Source organism: Vanessa tameamea, chromosome 29 (genome assembly GCF_037043105.1).
Source record: "Vanessa tameamea isolate UH-Manoa-2023 chromosome 29, ilVanTame1 primary haplotype, whole genome shotgun sequence".
Taxonomy (NCBI): Eukaryota; Metazoa; Arthropoda; class Insecta; order Lepidoptera; family Nymphalidae; genus Vanessa; species Vanessa tameamea.
Genome location: NC_087337.1, coordinates 1944180 through 1963681, shown reverse-complemented (window position 1 = coordinate 1963681; position 19502 = coordinate 1944180). Strand labels below are relative to the sequence as shown.

At 34.2% G+C, this 19502-nt stretch overlaps 3 protein-coding genes across 3 annotated transcripts; 1 reads left to right on the top strand and 2 right to left on the bottom strand.

Annotated features, from left to right (window-relative positions):
- Positions 1 to 548: 548 nt before the first annotated feature.
- LOC113395907 (zinc finger protein 26-like) lies at positions 549 to 4933 on the bottom strand. Its single transcript, XM_026633640.2, has 5 exons — positions 4663 to 4933; positions 3960 to 4101; positions 3310 to 3402; positions 2277 to 2450; positions 549 to 1861 (listed from the first exon to the last, which is right to left on the bottom strand). Exons 1-5 carry the CDS (start codon positions 4828 to 4830, stop codon positions 768 to 770), a joined length of 1671 nt encoding a protein of 556 aa, XP_026489425.2. The 5' UTR covers positions 4831 to 4933; the 3' UTR covers positions 549 to 767.
- A 1421-nt stretch (positions 4934 to 6354) lies between these two features.
- Positions 6355 to 12041, bottom strand: LOC113395902 (zinc finger protein 25-like). The gene is made up of 5 exons (XM_026633634.2): positions 11739 to 12041; positions 10160 to 10301; positions 9761 to 9883; positions 9187 to 9447; positions 6355 to 8638 (listed from the first exon to the last, which is right to left on the bottom strand). Exons 1-5 carry the CDS (start codon positions 11892 to 11894, stop codon positions 7524 to 7526), a joined length of 1797 nt encoding a protein of 598 aa, XP_026489419.1. The 5' UTR covers positions 11895 to 12041; the 3' UTR covers positions 6355 to 7523.
- A 154-nt stretch (positions 12042 to 12195) lies between these two features.
- On the top strand, positions 12196 to 18875 carry LOC113395903 (zinc finger and BTB domain-containing protein 17-like). Its single transcript, XM_026633635.2, has 6 exons — positions 12196 to 12463; positions 13631 to 13742; positions 14630 to 14737; positions 16425 to 16526; positions 17096 to 17368; positions 17858 to 18875. The coding sequence occupies exons 1-6, from the start codon at positions 12302 to 12304 to the stop codon at positions 18859 to 18861; spliced, it is 1761 nt and encodes a 586-aa protein (XP_026489420.2). The 5' UTR covers positions 12196 to 12301; the 3' UTR covers positions 18862 to 18875.
- Positions 18876 to 19502: the final 627 nt, after the last annotated feature.

Below are 19502 nucleotides of genomic sequence, written 5' to 3'. Positions count from 1 at the left end.
TGTACTAATATTTAAAAAAAAAAACAACTTTTACTGGGTTATTTAACCTCTACTAAATAATATAAAATGGATTTTACAAACCAGTCAAATAGCCTGTTAATCATTAAAATTTTAACAATTAACGCATGAACACTGTTCACTCTCCGTTAATTCCGCGCACTCTGTATAATCTAATTGTATTAATATTATAATAAATTTGACGTTTCGCAAATTGCAATACGATCGTAAGATCATAAGAAATTTTGAGGACTTGCGGGTGTCGTAACAATATTCATGTATTTGTAGGTACTGTTTACTCGGTAAGTTACTCAATAGTTTGACTGAGCAAGATAGTGCAGTTTCATTTAAAATCCGTTGTATTTAGATTTAAATGTGCCGGAGTTTAATGTTCGATATACTAAATTGGATTCTATTTTTACAGAGCATATAAACGTAAAATTTAAGTTTATTTTATTTGACGTTTATCCTCATCAGATGGACATTTATTTAATTTTATTTGTAAGCGCCAATTTTCTTAAATTAATTTTATAGAAAAAATAAAACATCTGTTAAATGTATTAAATAATATTTTATTTAAATTACGTACATCACATTATATAAATTATACAAATTGTTCTATTTACATTTAAGCCCAATTAAATTATTATTATTCTTTACAAACATTATTAAAAACCTTTTTAATCTGTTAACACAATCATCGAAATGTCATTGTCATTAAATTTTCCCGCCAATTTATATTTCAGAAATTGAACTATTTTTTCTTTACATTAATTAAAACTGCCTTCCATTTCGAACACTTGGTGATGACTTTTCATATGGTTTTTCAAACTCCCGCTCTGCGTGAACGCTGTATTACAAACATCACACTTAAATCTCCTTTCGCTGCTATGAGATCGTATATGTTCTTGCAAGGACTGCAATCTGGGATAACTTTTATCACAAAACTCGCATCTAAAATTCCTCTCTCCCGTATGAGTCGCCATGTGTTCTTTCAAACGAGACGGCAAATAGAACCTCTGGTCGCAAAGATCGCATTGATGTCGATATACTTTCAAATGGTTCCGACGATTGTGTTCCATCAATGTCTTACGTCTATTATATACTTTATCACACAACTTGCAAGGGAACGTGCGTTTATCACCGTGGACCTCGATCAAATGACGATTGCGTAACGCGTACGACAAAAACGTCGCCTCGCATTTGTAACAATTGACGAAAGGTTTTTTTTCATGGACAGTCGCGACGTGTAAGCTTCTGCTATATTTCGATTTTAAATTTTTACCGCAAATTTCACATGGAAAATTCACGTCTACTTTGTTGTGAGCCTTTATGTGCGTTCTCAATGACGCCTGTTCTAAAAAGCAGGCGCCACACATATCACAAGTGAACGTACCGAAATGATCGATCATATGTTTTTTAAGGGAATCGAAATAAGGAAAGACATTATTGCACTCTGTGCACGTCAAATTATTTAATGTCAGACGAAATTTCAAAAATTCATTTGTCACGGGATATATAACTTTCCCGTGTACATTAGTGATGTGCGTCTTAAATGTATCGAGATCGTCGATTTTCTCCGGGCACAGCCTGCAATCGATTCTCGTGATATCGATTTTTGGAGTTTTTTTATTTTCTGTCGTATCTTCGAAGAGTTCTTTCGGATCGTGGGATAATGTATGTTCCCTGAGCTCGTTGGGATTCGTGAATTGGTCCTTGCAATAGTAACAGTAATAGAAGCTGATGCGATTATGAAACGGACAGACATATGAGTTGTGAACGATTGTGATGGTGTTCGTGAAGGCCATTTGGTCGTGATCGATGGCTTGTTTCTTTAATTGTATTTTTTTCTGAGGCGGCGAATCTGTAATGAAACAATTGAAACTGTAAGCAACCACCCATGAACTACAAATGTGCAGTCTTTTAGGATAAAAATTAAAGCATTTTACACTTGTCTAAAGATTTCTTTACGATTTCTTTCCATTAATACTTAAGATTAAATAGATAAGGAATTAGTAGTAGTAGTCGCCTTTGAACTACTGACTGAGTATACCTTAACTCAAATAATATATATATAACAGCATCTTAAGAAAAACATATTAATATTATCATTTAAAAAAATTATATTTTTAAACAAATACAAATGTTGCCAGGTATAAAATTCTAATTTTCTAGGGAATTGTCAAACAAAATTCAGTAAATTTAATCTTGATATTTACCCTTATCACAGAGTACATATTAACATGTTTACATTGATTATATAAGAATATAATAATTACCTGTTTTTAACAGCTTATCTAGCTTTTCCCTCAATCTGTGCATTTTCCCGCCACTTCTCAATTCCTTACAAACTTTGCTCTTCTGGGTACTTCTAGTTTTCTTTAAGGGTAGCCTCGATTTAAGATTGTCTTCTATTGATGTTTGTGAATCTAGTTTTATCGTTAAATCATCATCTGAAATTTATAAAAAATAATTTAATTTAATTTCGTTTCAACTTTTCTGAAAACATCTTTTATATATTCAAAAATCAAAGAAGCTAGTTGAGTTCCGACATTGAATCTGAAAGATCTGGATCTGAGGAGGTACGAATCAGAGCCCTTTGTTCAACGAGATCTAATTCGCAGATGGGGAACTTAGTTTCTCCTCAGTAAGTCTGGTGGTGGTGGCGATCCGCCCCCTCGTGTGTCGTAAGAAAATTCGCGTAGGTTGACGGAGATTAGGATGTAGATGCGCTTACCAGGACAACAGTCCCAGCGCGCTTTCCGATTTAGGATATATGGACTATCAGTAGACACGTGATCTCCGTCAGAAAGGTGAAAAGGTGGCCCCACCGAGTGCGCTCGAGGCTTATAAGCAGCGGGAACACTGGAGGGCTCTAGAAACGTGGCGCAACCGTTTTCGCAAGGAACGGTACGCGCATAAACGAGTAGTTGGAAATTCTACCGCGTTAGAAGCCCACCTGAACGAGACAAATCACCTTCCGACTTACACAGGTAACGGGTCACGGTTGACCTGGAGAACACCTGCAAGATCGGACGCAAGGCGAGGCAAGGACGAAATGCGCGGGGCAGCGAGGCGAATCACACCATGGCAAACCTCGCCAGTACATATACAACCACAGATACAACCCTACTTCCCACTATAAACACAGAACTTCGGTATCTTGTACAAGTACATTACGATTACTGTAACTACTAGTAAGAGGCTACACAATAACCGAGTTCAATATAGACGAAGTATAATTATTTTTTCTAAAAACAAGTTTTTAATGTATATCAAAATACTTCTATGTAGATTATGAATGATATTTACCATAATGGTCGTCTTGTACATCTGTGACGTCATTGGAATCATTTTCACAAGCCGGCTCCGTTTTTACTTCGATTTTCACATTTTGGTCATTTTCTGAAACATAATCCTATTGGTAGCAGCGATACTATTAATACTATGGATTGTATCAATAGTTTTGGACTATCGATAGTTTAGGTTAAAAGTAATAGTTTTGCAATACTATTGATAGTATTGCTTACGGGGAGCTATCAATACTATAGATAGTCTATCGATAGTGGACTATCGATATGCAACACTAATTTTAACTGTTATGGTTATAGAACTGTGCTTGTTAAACTTAATAAAGTTTATTCTGTGTGTGTCCGTTCATTTTTATTTATTATCAGTCTATGTCCAATTATCTGAATCGACTCCGGTCCCAATAAATTCGGGTAATCGATGTTCTACTGTATTATCAATACTGGAGATGTTAAGCTACAAAAAAATATATCTGTTTGGCCATGTATACCAAGCAAAGAAGATTTAATTTACAAACATTGTACGAGTATTTACATAATCCATGAAAATTGCGGATGACTCCGCTATATTATACCCAAAATGCAGTTCTTGATAAATGTATTGGTGAACACGAAACGAGTTAATACAAATAAGCACTTGTTTATAGAATTTACCATCTTTATTTTGTAACCGAGCCTCTAAAAACATCTGCTCGGACTGGAGCACTTGACGTCTGAATGCACACGCTTCACGTAGACGGGAAACACACGTCGCACAAATACAGGACTCTTTGCTGTCATCCTCTAAGTGTGATAACTGAAAATCATCAAATATGCTAACAAAACTACTATAAAATTTTAGAATTGGATACTTTTTTTAGCAGATTGGCAACCAGGATTGCCTCGTGTTGCCGTACGCATTAGCGAGTGCTGAGGGACGAAGGAAAGCAGGAAAGCACCAGCACTGCACGGCAGGGGCCGCGATGCGTTTTATCGACACGATCCCAGTGCCGAGGACGTCGTCGCCATGGTTTCACTGGTTAGGAATCCCACATGATCCGATTTCCCAACACCGGATATCTTTCTTAAGATTTCCATTACGTGAATTCGCAAATTCGACTGCGCATTCAAAAACGTTTTTTTTGCTGCGGTTGTGTTAATACGTAAGTACCATTAATGGTACGAATATACCAAACATTAAAGCGTGATATATCTAATTATTTAGACTTACAAATTATCATAGATTTCTTTCAAAAGAATATGAGAACTGGCAAATGCAATTTGGCTTATGAAACATGATTTTAAGCTAGTTTTGAAATAAAAAACTGCGAGATATGGAAGATGATGGTTTTTAGTTTTTGATAGTATATTTACTCACAAGTAATCCGAAAACATCCATAAACATATCCGAATACACTTCCTTCGTTCCCATGAATTCGTATTCTGTTGTTAGAAGCCGACATTTCTTTATGGAACGGCAACAACGACAAAGAGCTGGGTCAATTAAAGGTCCTTTATTTTTCTTTGATAAATTAACGTCCTCCATTTTTTTAATTTAACTTTTATTGATAGAAAATATACAAAATACTAATGAAGGAAGGAGCTCCATTATTAGGCTTGATCCTATTTTATTGTCAACTTGACTTTTGAGTTTTGATAATAAAAAAAAAATATCTTAGTTTGACAAGTGCAGCGTTTCGTTTTCGCTTCCACTTGTAGTGATGCGCATATCATATAATTGTGTTTTAATTAAAGTCGATAGTTTTTGTACTTTTTAAGACAAAATTGCAGTATTAAATAAATAAAATTGTAATACGATTGCTTCTTTCTTATCATACAAATACACTTTAAAAGGTTTAAGCTCAGCTGTCTTTTTTTGTAAATATCTTTAATTTATAAACGATATCACTTTATAACCCTTTGTCGCTTTAATTATAATATTGTTTTACTTAACCCGTTTTATTCAAACCGTTTCTTCATGCACTTATTTCTAAAGCATTTATCATGAAATAACTACCTATTCTTATTCTATATATACCTAGTTTTTTGAAAAAACTTCTTAAAGCTATCAAAATACATTTATTAGTGATTTATATTTTATATTGTATCAGAAGAATCAAATAAATGTGATCTTTGCGATATAATTTAGGTTTTAAATTGTTAATATAACAGGGGCAATCCAAACATCTGCTAAAATATTTAATATCTTAACAAATTTGAAGAGGACACATTTTGGAATCAATAAAACAGCATTATGTACAAATAAGTTTATTAAAAAATTAATAATTTAAAATAAAATTTTGATACGAAATAAAATTTATTGATTTCTTGTATAATAAGGTTCATTAGTTATCTCAATATAATTAAATGGACGAGCCTTGTCCATACCAAGTGCTCAATAATAATGACACAAAACAAATGAAACAAACAACAAACGGACGTCTTGTCAACTCAACCGTACCGATCAATCTCATTCGTGTTTTGTCTATCTTACGTGATATTGGCGTAACAATTTGTACCCTGTCGGCACAACTAAAAGCCATTAAACTAAGAATTGGATTGGTCATGGGACTAAATTTTACGAGAGCTTCATCTTATAGAACTAAAAAACCGCGCGCTCAGGCTCATCCATTTAAATTATATTAGTCAAAGGTCGCTACTTAAATTATCTTATGTGAACAATAGTACATTGTATTTCAAATATAAAATATCTTTATAATATAAAACACTTTTATTTTATTTCAGTTGTGATTTGAGTATTCATTAAAGCCTTATTTTCAACACATTTCAAATTATACTCAATTTTAATAGAATTCGCACAAGGATTTAAATATCTGATTAAAGATATTTTTAGCGATTATAAAAAATATTTTATGATAGCTAAATTATATTTTTTTATATTTATATTTGAAAACAATTTTAATCATAGCGTCCAAATATCGAAGCTAATATGTATCTTCGTGATATTTTTTTACAAACCGATTTAGCATATGACTCCACTCCACCTGACGGTAACTGGTAATGGAGTCCAAATGCAAAGACGGCCAGTGCAGTCAGAGAGAATGATTCACGCCTCGTTTGAAGGAACCCACCATTTCAAAAACTGGCATTTAATATCGAGTTGAACAGTGATTGCCAAAACTTCATTTCTATCAAATAACGTTGCTATTAACAAGTTGTAGAGATTTTAATTTATTAATTGATGAAGATAATTGCATAAATTACTGTAATAAATCTCTTTTAATTTGATATTCTTTGTCACTCGTAAAAATTCTATTAAATTTGATTACAAATATTTTACCGTTCACGTTTACTTGTTATTTGAGGCAACTATGTATGGTTATAGTATTATCATATTTTTATTAATATACGTTTACATCAAGAGTGTTCTGCCATAAAAAATAACTTCAGTCAAATTATGGAAGTTAGTTTTTTTTATAAATTATAAACACCGAGAATAGACTATGCGTTGCTCATTTTCTTATGATTGGAAAGCAACCCAGCAAATGATTCGCTAATAGTAAGATGTCACCACTCATAAAAGTTTATTTTTCCACATAATGATTTACAAATTAAGATAATATGCACCATTTATTTGTATGCTGACTGGTTCACCGTCAAACCGAAACATCAAAGGTACTGTTTGGCGGTAGAAGCACTGATGTGAAAGTGGTACCTACCCAGGTAAATTTAGAAAGGCCGTTCTGCCACTTAACGAAAAACCGCTGGAAGAGTTTGAGCTATACATAGTGAACATACAGACATTTACATATAAAGCGAGTCATAGAATTTAAGGTTTAGGTAGGTTCACGCCAACTGGATTGGGTTAAAATCTGGCAGGCACCAATATTTGCTCTTTGCACATCAAAAAATTTTTACATTAGATCGCCAATGTTTAGGTGTGAGCAGATTTGACCATTTACAATCAGATGATTCATTTCAGTTTATTGTTATAAAGTTATTATGTGACTTTTTTATTTAGATTTGTCTTCTTTGTTAACGTATGAAGTTTTAAACCTTAATATTTAGCACAAATTTAGATTTATTATGGAAATTTGAGACTGGGCGGTGAAGTTAAACAATGACAATTTTCTTAACGTTTCGTTAATATATTTTGAAGCTATATCCTGCAAATTGCCACCTACAATTTGGTAATTTTCAGATAGGACATATTGATAAAGTGATGTACATTTTCCTTTTCTTAAATTACAATAATTAACTACTAGATATATAATATTGCTAAAAATAACATCCTTCTATGTCACATTCTGGATGATGACTCTTTATATGTGATTTAAGACTTGCATTCTGTATGAACGCTTGACCACATATATGACACCGATAACGTCTATCGTTCGTGTGCGTTCGTATGTGATATTGTAACGATTTGAGGCGAGGATAGCTTTTGTCACAGTACTCACACCTGAAGTTCCTTTCGCCGGTATGAGTCGCTATGTGTTCCTTCAAACGCGATGGTAAATAGAATCTCTGATCGCAATACTCACATTGATGCTTGAGAACCTTCTGGTGATTCCTCCGCTGGTGTTCTGTCAACGTCTTCTGCCTATTATACACTTTGTCACATAAATTACACGGATACGTACGTTTCTGACCGTGCGCTTCGGTCAGATGTTTGTTTTTCAACGCGTAAGACATAAAACACTCGTCACAACGCGGACACCGAATTATTGCTTTCTTTTTGTGCACTATATCGACATGCATGTCCTTGTAATGGTTCGATTTAAAAACTTTACCGCACACTTCGCACGTGTGTCTCTCGTCGTCTTTGTGGCGTTTCAGATGAGCGTCTAGGCGAGGTTTCTCTAAGAAGCAAACACCGCATATGTCACATGTGTAGTTACTGAAATGCTCCACCATGTGTGTGTTTAATGTATTGAAATCTTCGAACACATCATTACACATAACACAAACTAGATCGTTCCACGTCAATCGGTACAGCAGCATCTTGTCTGGCGCTTCGAAGTATATTTTCTTGTCGTGAACTTGATCTATGTGTTGTTTGAATGTTTCCAAATCGTTTATCTTCATCGGACACAGTCTGCAGTCTATTCTTGTGATGTCTAATTTCGGCATTTTCTTGTAACCCATCAGAAGTTGGAATGGTTTTGTGTCATGGGATACCGTGTGCTCTCTCAAGTCTTCGGGTTTTGGATAATAGTCCTTACAGTAGAAACAATAATAATTATTTCTTCTATTCTTAAATGGGCATACGTATGAATATTGAATAATTGTGAGGAGGTTCTCTTCAGACATACAATCAAGATCACGATCGTACGTATTCTTCTTTTCTACGGGAGGCTTTTTAATCTTAGATTTCTTTTCTACCGAGGAACCTGCAAAATTATATTAAGGAGTAAAATTAACACACATCGCATAAGCGGTGATAAAGTGGTTATTCTGATTCTCGTTTCATTTGAAGTCATTGTGTAAGACCAAATATAATCCTTAACAAGAGCGATTGAGGAGGAAGTCACTCTCTTTGCCAATCGATCTTTAAATTTGGTAATTTTTACTTCGAGGGGCTATAAGCACCAGCTCATAAATAAAATGATGTATTTAATAAACAACATCAATAATAGGTAATATACCAGATAGTTTTAACGTACAAAGGACCTAAAACTAATTGTTTTTACAGTTACAATTAAATTAATTCTGTACAAAAATATCGAGATCTTGCATTTGCTGTCATAAATTATAGCACATTGCATACATGCGATGTGATGTGATGGATTAAGCTTAAGAGCTGTACATTCAAGAAGACTTGGAAGAAATAAAGTGACGCCAGTACTTCTGCGAGTTATTATTTCAACCGTACTGCTAAAATGCGGGTTGTAATACATATTCTTAACCAATAAATTGTTTATTCGTTCTCATAACATACCTGCTTTCTGTTTTATCTTGGTCCCTTTACCCTTCAGTACCTTTTTCTTCGTGGTACCATTACTCTTGGTGCCTTTCGTTTTTTTGCTTTTAGATTTCCTTTTTATGGGCTTGTCTGAATCTGATGAAGATCCTGAGTAGTCGTCGTGGTAGTCATCATCGTCCATATCATCTATTTCAATGTCCATATCTTTAGCTATATTATTATGAGGTTCTAAGTCTGGTTTATTTTCATCTTCTTCTTTCTTCGGTGATTTAACATCTGGAATTTTTATTTTATTATAAAGAACTGCGAAATGTATAGAAATTTTATCTGAAATAACTCTAAACAATGTTTAATGTATGGTTTAATTTAATATCAAATTCTGTTATCAAGTTGCTACGATATTAGTACGCGCTAGTATAAACGGGCAATAAGACTATGACTTAAATACATTCGAAGTAACTGTCATTGCCAACATGATCATTACCTTCCAATGGTGAATTTATATCTTATATTATGAAACACTTGACTGACTATAAAAAATTAAAAGTTGTCTGTGCAATCTGGGTACCTTAAACCAGCAATAACGTACCTACAACTGCAGGTGGATAATCTAAAGAAATTATCTCCTGGTGCTCCTCGTTCGATGAATTGTGTTCACTGCAATCATCCTTTGGCTCGGTTTTCAGTTCGATTTCCGTGTCCTTCTTTGTCTCTGTGGGGAATAAAAATTTTATAATATTTTATTGAAATTAATTTTCTACAATTTTGGAACGGTTGTTTATTAAAATTTAGAAATATTTACGCAAAATGCTGATAAATTGTTCGTTAAACTTAAAAGTACCTTCTGTGTATTATATTTCCCTAGTATTTATTTATATTTTGCTATATACTATCCATATCCTACATATTTTATAAAGCATCGAAACTAGTTTTATCATAAAAAAACAAGACTTGTAACTATAAAATATTAGTAAATATTAATGTCTACCATCTCTGTCTTCCAGTTTGGCACTCAGGAATAATTCCTCGCATTGCAAAACTTGTTGGCGGAAAGCACAAGCATCGCGCAAGCGCACGACACACGTTGCACATACGCCGCTATCCTTCACCTCGTCGTCGACATGAGACAACTAAAATAGTACAAACAACAAGAACACCTTAAATCAGTGATTCCCAAAGTGGTCCAGGTGGACCCCCAGGAGTCCACGGGAGACTAGCTGGGGGTCTACGTAGGCGTGAATAAAAAATGGGGGTCCATAAGATGTTAATAGGGGTCCACGAAAATTTATCTGCTTTTGATAGTAAAGAGCAAAAATGTAAGCATAGTTTTTATAAGGTTATACATTGTTTTAAGTACCTAACTAAGCAGATAATATTTTAATAAGGCAAGCGACTGTTACTTGTCCAAACTTGCGTATTCGATATTACGTACAATTTTGTGTACAGACTTGCAAAGCGCTATCCGCCCGACAAAGCTTAATGCTTGTTCAGACATGAACTTGATCATCCTATAAATACTTGATGTCAAAGGTACCTACCTTTTTTTTTTTCTTCATCAGTTTGAGAGAATCACTAACAAATTCATAGATTTTAATTGCTGAAATACTCGTAGGGTTACTATGGTCAGAATTAAAAGCACCAATATTAAACAAATTTAAATTTAGTTCATATTTTAGTGTTTCTCTCAAACTGTGGTTACGGACAAATGCCAATAGGTGGTCCACGAGAAAAATAAGTTTGGGAACTACTGCCTTAAACAATACTCATCATCAATCATAAAAATCCTCATAATAGTATACGAATTTTACGATATGAAAGATGCTCGTTTCTAGTTTCTCAAATTGTTGTAAAAACTCATAATATAAGTTTATAACTTAGTTTGGAATTAAAGATATATAAGAATTGCATTGTATATGCATATATTATATAATTAAGATAGCCCAGTGCGTGGAATATATCAATCTCAACTGAAGAGTGTGGGTTCAAGCCAGGTGAGCACCTATGAGTTCATATGCTTGATTTGTAATTTTTATTTATCTCATGCTTGAGCTGTGTAGAAAAAATTGGGGAAACCTGTGTATTTCGATTTAGAGTTGCTACAGGCACAAAAGAGCAGTGTGGTGGAATGCGCTGCAAACATTGTCCACAACGGAAGAGGAGGTCTTAGGTAAGCAATAGGGCATTTAGAGGCCGTTATTTTGTATTGTAACATTGATATAACAAAAATTATATATACATATTTATTAACTAAGTAACTAATTAATTATATTTATCTATTGTAGTCAAAAATTTAACAAGTCACTTGAAATCTGATATCAAAAAAAATTCTGAAGTTGTAACATATTTCTTCATAACTATTTTTATATATTTCAAATTATAATATATTATATGTACTTTCAATATTTATTTCGTTAAAACAATATGTACATCGTTTTACAAAATGATAAATAGCTATAATTTAAAAATAAATAAAATTGTACTTTTTCATATTGTTATTTACATAAATAATAGAACCAAAACTCAAAGTAAATATAATAATGTCCGCAATAAATGGTTTAAATACTTACGAGAATACCGAAGCAATCCATTATCATATCTGCATAAATCTCCTTCTTCTCCATCCAAGTGTATTCTGATGTTAGGATTCTGCATTTCTTTATAGCTCTGCAGCATCTACACAACGCGGGGTCAATTATAGAACCGTTGTTCTTAATTAAGGCCATATTATGTCACAACTTAGCATTAATAATACTTTTCATTCACACTATTGCTTATAATGCCATTAATTTAACATAATTGAAATAAAAACAGACGCAACACATTTTATTGTTTTTTAATATTCGACAGCTTCCCAACCCAACAAGCTTAAGCCAAATGTCAAAATTTCAGATAGATAATAAAAGTCAATACATCACGAAAGCGTTTTGTTTTTGCATCTTCAATTTTCTCGACACTTTCGGATGGTATATCGATAAAATGTCTTAAAAGATTGCTTAGGGAGGTACAGCCCTATGACAGGTTAGAAAAGGTTTTCGTCGATTTGCAAAAGACTCGTTTCCAAGTCAACAATTTAGGAAAAAGTACCTTTGATAGTTATTTGTTTGTAAATTAAAAATATACTCAGTTGAACATGAGTTTGAGTCTAGTTGGTGGAATTAACGTTGAAGAATATATTCGTAAATGCAAATGCTGCTTGGATGATAAGGAACTTAAAGCCCTGTGGGACGTACATGATTACGATGGTGAACAAGAAATATACGGACTTCTTTTGATAGAATGTTTCGCTTTACCGGTAAGTTTAGAGTAGAATTTATTTAATTTTAAAATTAAAAACTCAACTCTACGTTTAACATAATTCCTGTTTTAAAAGACTAACAAGGCGAAAGAATTACATTAAGTTTTGCTTGACCAAAATTTTTATTTATTAAGTTAAATAAATTGAATAATTAAAGAAATTGAAAAAAAAGCGATGAAGCTGCCTCTCATATATTCTAAAATACCAATCTACACAAGATTAGGTAATTTTCATTATTAGAACATTATTAATCCATAACTGATTTAAATGTTTATAATTTTATTATTATATTTATTTAACTGTAATTAAATAATTTTTATTTTATTTAAGTTTCTTTTTTTTTTTATAAATCATATTATCTATATGTATTTTATTTACGAATATGATAATTTCTTACTAATATCACACTTGTAATCGACATACATTTCTGTTGTAATATATTTTGACGTTAATGATATTGAATAATTTAGTAATTTTGTGTTATAATGTATATAGTAACTGTGCCTAATAAAGGCTTAAATATATATATATATGTAGTGAAAACATAGTGTTATGTATAACCGATTCTAATTGAAGAAGGACTTAAGGTGAACAACCCTTAGATTATACATTCCTCATGATTTTCTAAGAGCTTTGCTATAAACAGTTTTAATACAACACTATTCAAATTACTCATATCCAATTTAATTGTACATATAATAATTAATAATACCCTGATTGCCTAATAGTAATATTATAATTACTATGTTTTGTACTTTACTAGACACCACATACTTATAAAGCGTCTCGTCTAATTTATTTTGACCTATTTACAATATCTCTTACTCATCGGTAGGGTTTTGTACAAGCCCGTCTGGGTAGGTATCACCTACTCATTATATATTGTACCAATGAATAGCAATACTCAGTATTATTGTGTTCCTGTTCGAGGGGTGAGTCAGTGTAACTACAGGGACATTGGAGACAACATCTTAGATCCCAAGGTTGGAGGCATGTTGGTTATGAAAGGGATGAAAGAAGGACCGCATAGGTACCCCAAATGCCTACCTACCAATATCACACAAAATATCTATAAATAACAAATGATGTTGTTAGAAATGGAGCTTTCGTTAAGGTAATGTGTTATTAGAAAATTTGAAGACCCTAATCGTTATTTAATTCCAGTGGCAGCCATCGGAAGATGATGAATTCATTTGCAATTTATGCGTGTCACGACTCCGAGAGGCTGTATGTTTTAAACAAGAGATATTGTCCACGGAAGAAATTTTATCGAATGGTATTTATTAATAAATATATTTTTATTTATGATTAGTCATATGTGAACTCCATCTATTTTTATCATTTCCTTGTTATTCATATTAAAATGCTATATATTGTAAAACAAAATTTACCCCATGTCCGTCTCTCTGTCTGTAATGTGTTGAATGACTCAAGATGAAGTACAACAGACAGTCCGGCTTTAGTATTATCCTGGCGACACTACTTGTTAAGTATGCTGGTAACAACATGTGTTCTATGGTAATATATTTATTTATTATCTGTATAAGTTGAATCAATATCTATATATATATTGGTATATATATTTTATAAATTTTTCAATATATTTTTTTTTTTATTTGTGCTGATGGCGCTCATTATTTCGCCAATGTCACGTGCGATAGAGATTGAACGGACGGTCGCGATTACAGGCTCAATTTAATTTTGAAGGCGTAATGGTACTCTTTTTCAATAATCGTATGGTCGTTTCGACCACTATTTAAAGAGTTTATTAAGACTAAATTAATAAATAAATCTTATTATTCATTAAAAGAATACTTTTTAGAAAAAAACGCCTGGACACTGGCTCGGGTTCCATCACAGGACAGTAATTATTGTAAAGAAACAGCATTATAAATCTATTTATTTGAAAAGAGCAACTATGCGAGTTTCTTGCCGTTTCTTCTCGCTGGAGGCTGCTTTCCGAAACGGTGGTAGTGTTTAAATATTGACGATTCAAAAACGCTTCATTGCGAAGTTTACTTGAATAAATTGATTTTGATTTGATTTGATTTGATGACTAGGCGAATACTAGTAAATAATGATTAACCCTTTATTGACATAGGGACTGTTTGAAGCGATAAGTTTTTGCAGCAAAGCGTTAAAATTTGTAATATTTTTTACTAGAAATTGTCGTCAAAGATGAATATTCTCCATCCAAGGATGACGACACAGTTCATCGTTTATCTCAAGACGGATACGAATATAGTTACTTAGAAGAAACTATAAATGATTGTAAGTGTTTTTTTTTTTTATTAATAAAAAACAAACTATACTTTGACAAGTTTCCGACTCCGCAAAGTCAATAAATCATTCTTGGGGCAAGGTATCCGCTTGTATAATAAAATTCCGCAGACATTTTTAACTTTGCCGTTTCATAGATTCAAGTCAATTGTAAAAAATACATTGGTGAAGAAGGCATATTATTCGATACAAGATTATATTGATGACAAAAAAGCGTGGAGTTAATGCTTGTCGACTTCCAGGCAGGAGACATAACATACATATATAATTGTATTTAACTAACATGACTGTATTTTTATATGTTGAAAAAGAGTAACTACTGAGTTTCTTACCGGTTCTTCTCGGTAGAATCTACATTCCGAACCGGTGGTAGCTTTACTTTAAATAGTTTGTTAAATGACGATTCAAAAGTGCTTGTAAATGCCTACTTGAATAAAGTATATTTTGATTTTGACATATAAAGCGTATTATTTAAAGCGTAACAGACAGACATTCTAATATAATAAATGCTAAAGTTACGTTACCTTGTCACGCTTAAGCTGCTGAACCAATTTCGATGAAGTTTTGTTTGATATAATGTAGATAGTTTCGAGTCCCGGTTGAGGACCTTCGAGGGAGTAAATGGGTAACGGTTTAAAGGTAACAGACTGTAAAATCCCCACTGCTGGGCTAAGGCATTCTCTCCCTTTGAGGAGAAGGTTTTGAGCTTATTCCACCACGCACCAATACGGATTGGTGGATACACATGTGGTAGAATTTTGACGAAATTAGACACATGCAGGTTTCCTCACGATGTTTTCCTTCACCGAGCACTATATTAATTATATATTCAAATTAAGCACGTGATAATTCAGTGGTGCTTGCTTGGGTCGAACCCGCAATCATCGGTTAAGATGCATGTATTCCAAACATCTCAAGTCATATTAGTGTAAATTCAAGTAGGCTCTTTTTATAAAATATTCGTTTAAATTTAAAGTTCGCAACAGTTTCGAATGGTGATTTTACCGATAAGAAGAGAAACTAGAGCTTATTCCAATCACAAGAGTAAAGACGAACAAACAACTTTGACCTTGAATTGCCGCGATATCATTGGTCGGGAGCTTTAATAATCCATAGTGGATATCATTCAATATGGATTCGTTGAAAATTACGTTTTAAATTTCAGCGAAGTCGTTATCGGTATTTTAGGAGTAAAATTTAAGTGGATAGTTCGGTGTACAGTGGCGTGGAGCAATGCACCGAGGCCCCAGAGCTCAGGGGGCCCTCTAACCTAAGCTTTGAAAAGAGCGGGTCAGCCAACTCGCCACCACCTGGAGCTAGATAACCTCGATCCTACTGAGAAGATATTTTTTTCCTATCTATAATTTTGAAGGGCAATGTAATTTAAAGAGGGGGGGGGGATTCTTTTCCTATGCACCGGGGCCCTTGCCCACCTAGCTACGCCACTGGTGGAATAGTCTTGTATTATAAATAGAGATATATTAATCAAGAACTGATTGTAGTGTAATAACGTTGAGCTATCAGAAAATCGTATGGAATATCTAAATCTAATCAAACAATCCTCATTTATCTTTACTCTTTTGATTGGTATAGACTCTAGTTTTGCGGTTAAAATCTATGAGTTTCTGTACTCTTGGTGTTTATCGACGGCTGTTGAGAGTGTGAGCATTTATTTTAGGTAATGACCCTGAAGGGGACCCGATTACGGTCCCCTCCATCCCCCCAGAGGATGAATACGAGCAAGTGGAGTATCTTGAGACGGAAGACCAAGCCACCCAAGGTATTGCTGCATCATTTAGACAAATTTGTTGTGATTGTGTTTAATTTTTTGGTAATACTCGCAGAACTTTCAAATTACACCTATTTTAAACTTTAGCGCCGTTTATGGTAGGGATTTGTACTTAGTTTTTCTGTGTTGCGGTTTGAGAGGTGAGTGACCCAGTTCCAATAAGTACCAAGAATACAACATTTTAGTTCCCAAGGTTGATGATACGTTGGCGATGTAAGCCATGGTTAATATTTACTACAGTAAATCTATAAGCAGTGGTGACCACTTACCATCGGGTGACCCATTTGCGAGTCTGTCTATCTTATATTAATAATAATGACATATAACACAGTAATCCGAAGAAAAATGCTTGGTCAGTGGTTCGAGGTGCAGACAGTCACAACGTCCATACGCGATGTACTAATTTTATGTTCTAGTGTAAGAAGTTATATGAAAGCTTTAAAATATATATTTATATATATATACTTCATGAATGATATATATGTGAGTTTCCTTGTTTAGTTAATTCCGAATTCTAGTTGTTTGTCATTTATGTAAAGTCCAGATTTTGTTTTCTTTAGAAAAACCACTCGTCTTACAATTAAATCCAGAGGAATCAAGTCAAGGCTCCTGGACCCCAGAGGTGCCGAGTCCCCAGTCACCCAAACGGAAATGGCCGAAGAAAAAGAAGAAGAGCGAACGCACGAAGCAGTACAAGCAATACACCCTGCAGGACCTTCGTCGCGCTGTGGAAGCTGTCCGCAGTGGGGAGATGACGTGCGCAAGCGCAGCCGTCGCCTACGGAGTGCCCAAGAAAACCCTCACTGTGAAGGTTAACGTCGACGGGGGAGACGGTAAGTGTTTATTGAAATAGATTCACAAATACGTTTGGATGATCAAGCGTGTCTTCGTCTACCATCAGGAACACACGAGACCTTGGGAGTATGCGAGTAAATATAGTCTATTCCAATCGGAGAAGGAATAAAGTTAAACAAACCTTGTTGATTTACGTATGGCACGCGATTTGATAACAGCTCAGCTATATTGTACACTGCTAAGAGTTTTTGACTAATATATCTTATTTATAATACAACACTATTACAGTTTACTGATTATATCCACTTTAATTATATTCCCCAAAGTTTCGATAACTTTCAAAACGCCATTCACAAGTCCATAGTGAATGTCATAGATAATTCAATGCTTTCGACAAGTGATCGCGTCAAATCGATGTCAAATGTTGTTTATTTGGTTTTTGTCCTCTTGTGGTTGGAATAGACTATATTTCTACATATGTCGGGTTTAGTAATAATCATTATTATTTTTTATTTTTTTTATTTCAGGAGATGAAACCAAAGAATTGAACAACGAAAAACATTTCCAATTAATAGAGGAGATAAAGGCAATCCTGCTTCATACAACAGCAATACCATTCAAAACGAAAACCACCAGATACTATTGCTTCTATTGTTCCACTGAGGGACCGACCTTCGAAGATCCGGACGATTTAAGGAAACACACGAGAACGAAACACGCCCACGAACGCACGAAAATAGAAATTTACATGCGGCCTCAATGGTTGAACGAAATCATAAAACTAGACGTCGATGAGCTCCACTGCAGGAGGTGTTACATGCTGCTGCCGGACTGGAACCACGTATTCGTCCACCTCGCAGAAGTCCACGATTTGGAATTCGACCACGCCTATTCCAAGGTCATACCCTATGCCCTGGACTCGGATTTGAAGTGTGTCCTGTGCCGCCAGAATTTCCACAACTTCGGACACCTCGACAGTCATATGAACAACCACTACAGCAATTACATATGCTATGAATGTGGTGATACATTCCTATCAGCTACTCGCCTGGACAAACACTTAAATGTCCACAAGGTGGGCAGCTATCCCTGTGATGTGTGTGACAAAGTGTTTACCTTGGACAAGTATCGATCCAAGCACGTCAGCCTCGTCCACAACCAAGAGAGTACGATAAAATGTTTGTATTGTCCGGAGAAGTTCGTTGGACTGTTCCAAAGACACGTACATGTGACGAAACACCATACGGAAAAAGTGAAAGTGATGACTTGTGAGTTTTGTGGTAATTGTTATACATGGAAGCCTTACTTCCTGGCTCACATGAGGAGACGGCACGGTGCCGAGAAGAAACATCAATGTAAACAGTGCGATAAATCTTTCCTCATGAAATATGAATTGAAGAATCATATGGTCCGTCATACTGGTGAGAGGAATTTCCTGTGCGGTCTGTGTGGTGAGAGCTTTACAAGGATGATCAATTTGAAAAAGCATTGTCAAATGCATAAGGAATTTAATACATCGATCGATGATTAAAGAGTTTTACAGTTTGTTTTAATTTTATTTTAAACTAGCGACCCGTCCCTGGTTCGCACGTGTGAAATATAATTACGGCTGATACTAAATCAACTGAAGAATGTCCTTATATACTACAAAAATATAGGACTTTCATACAAACTTCCAACCCGTTTTACATTTTTAAGACTTTCGTAAAATGCGGAATTCTTAGTGGATGTCTACACCTTATAAGGAACCTACCTGCCAAATTTTAAGTTCGTAGGTATTTTAGTTTCTGAGATTTCGTGATTAATCAGTGAGTGGTATTTCGCTTTTGTATAGTTTGTGAAATTAAATATTATTATTTGGTGCAATACTTATTTTATCAGAATCAAACTTATGATGTCACTTGTAGGCTAGTTATAAGTGTGACCGAGATCTTTTACCTCAGCCTAATCCAATGGAAAGCAGTTTTGATATTTAATTGACAGGACATCATTGGTCTAGATGTTGAATAATCTATGGTATTTATTATGGATTCGTGACAAAATTTTGTTTGAAATGTTGCGAAATTGCTATCGGAACTTTGGAAGTATAACTTTATTTAAGTAGTTCATTAAAAAAGTATTGTATTATAAGGAGAATTAGTGTGACTTTCCGAACGTCATACGTCAAGCTGT

What these genes read in the sequence shown, in the direction of transcription:
- LOC113395902 (XM_026633634.2), bottom strand. Translation starts at nt 11,894, where the DNA reads ATGGCCTTAATTAAGAACAACGGTTCTATAATTGACCCCGCGTTGTGT. An exon ending in TGGATTGCTTCGGTATTCTC is followed by an intron (nt 10,302 to 11,738) that starts GTAAGTATTTAA and finishes GTACTATTTTAG; the next exon opens with TTGTCTCATGTCGACGACGA. An exon ending in CAAGATAAAACAGAAAGCAG is followed by an intron (nt 8,639 to 9,186) that starts GTATGTTATGAG and finishes ATAATTTTGCAG; the next exon opens with GTTCCTCGGTAGAAAAGAAA.
- LOC113395907 (XM_026633640.2), bottom strand. Translation starts at nt 4,830, where the DNA reads ATGGAGGACGTTAATTTATCAAAGAAAAATAAAGGACCTTTAATTGAC. An exon ending in TGTACAAGACGACCATTATG is followed by an intron (nt 2,451 to 3,309) that starts GTAAATATCATT and finishes TATAAATTTCAG; the next exon opens with ATGATGATTTAACGATAAAA. An exon ending in AGATAAGCTGTTAAAAACAG is followed by an intron (nt 1,862 to 2,276) that starts GTAATTATTATA and finishes GTTTCATTACAG; the next exon opens with ATTCGCCGCCTCAGAAAAAA.
- LOC113395903 (XM_026633635.2), top strand. Translation starts at nt 12,302, where the DNA reads ATGAGTTTGAGTCTAGTTGGTGGAATTAACGTTGAAGAATATATTCGT. An exon ending in GGAAGAAATTTTATCGAATG is followed by an intron (nt 13,743 to 14,629) that starts GTATTTATTAAT and finishes ATTTTTTACTAG; the next exon opens with AAATTGTCGTCAAAGATGAA. An exon ending in AGAAGAAACTATAAATGATT is followed by an intron (nt 14,738 to 16,424) that starts GTAAGTGTTTTT and finishes CATTTATTTTAG; the next exon opens with GTAATGACCCTGAAGGGGAC.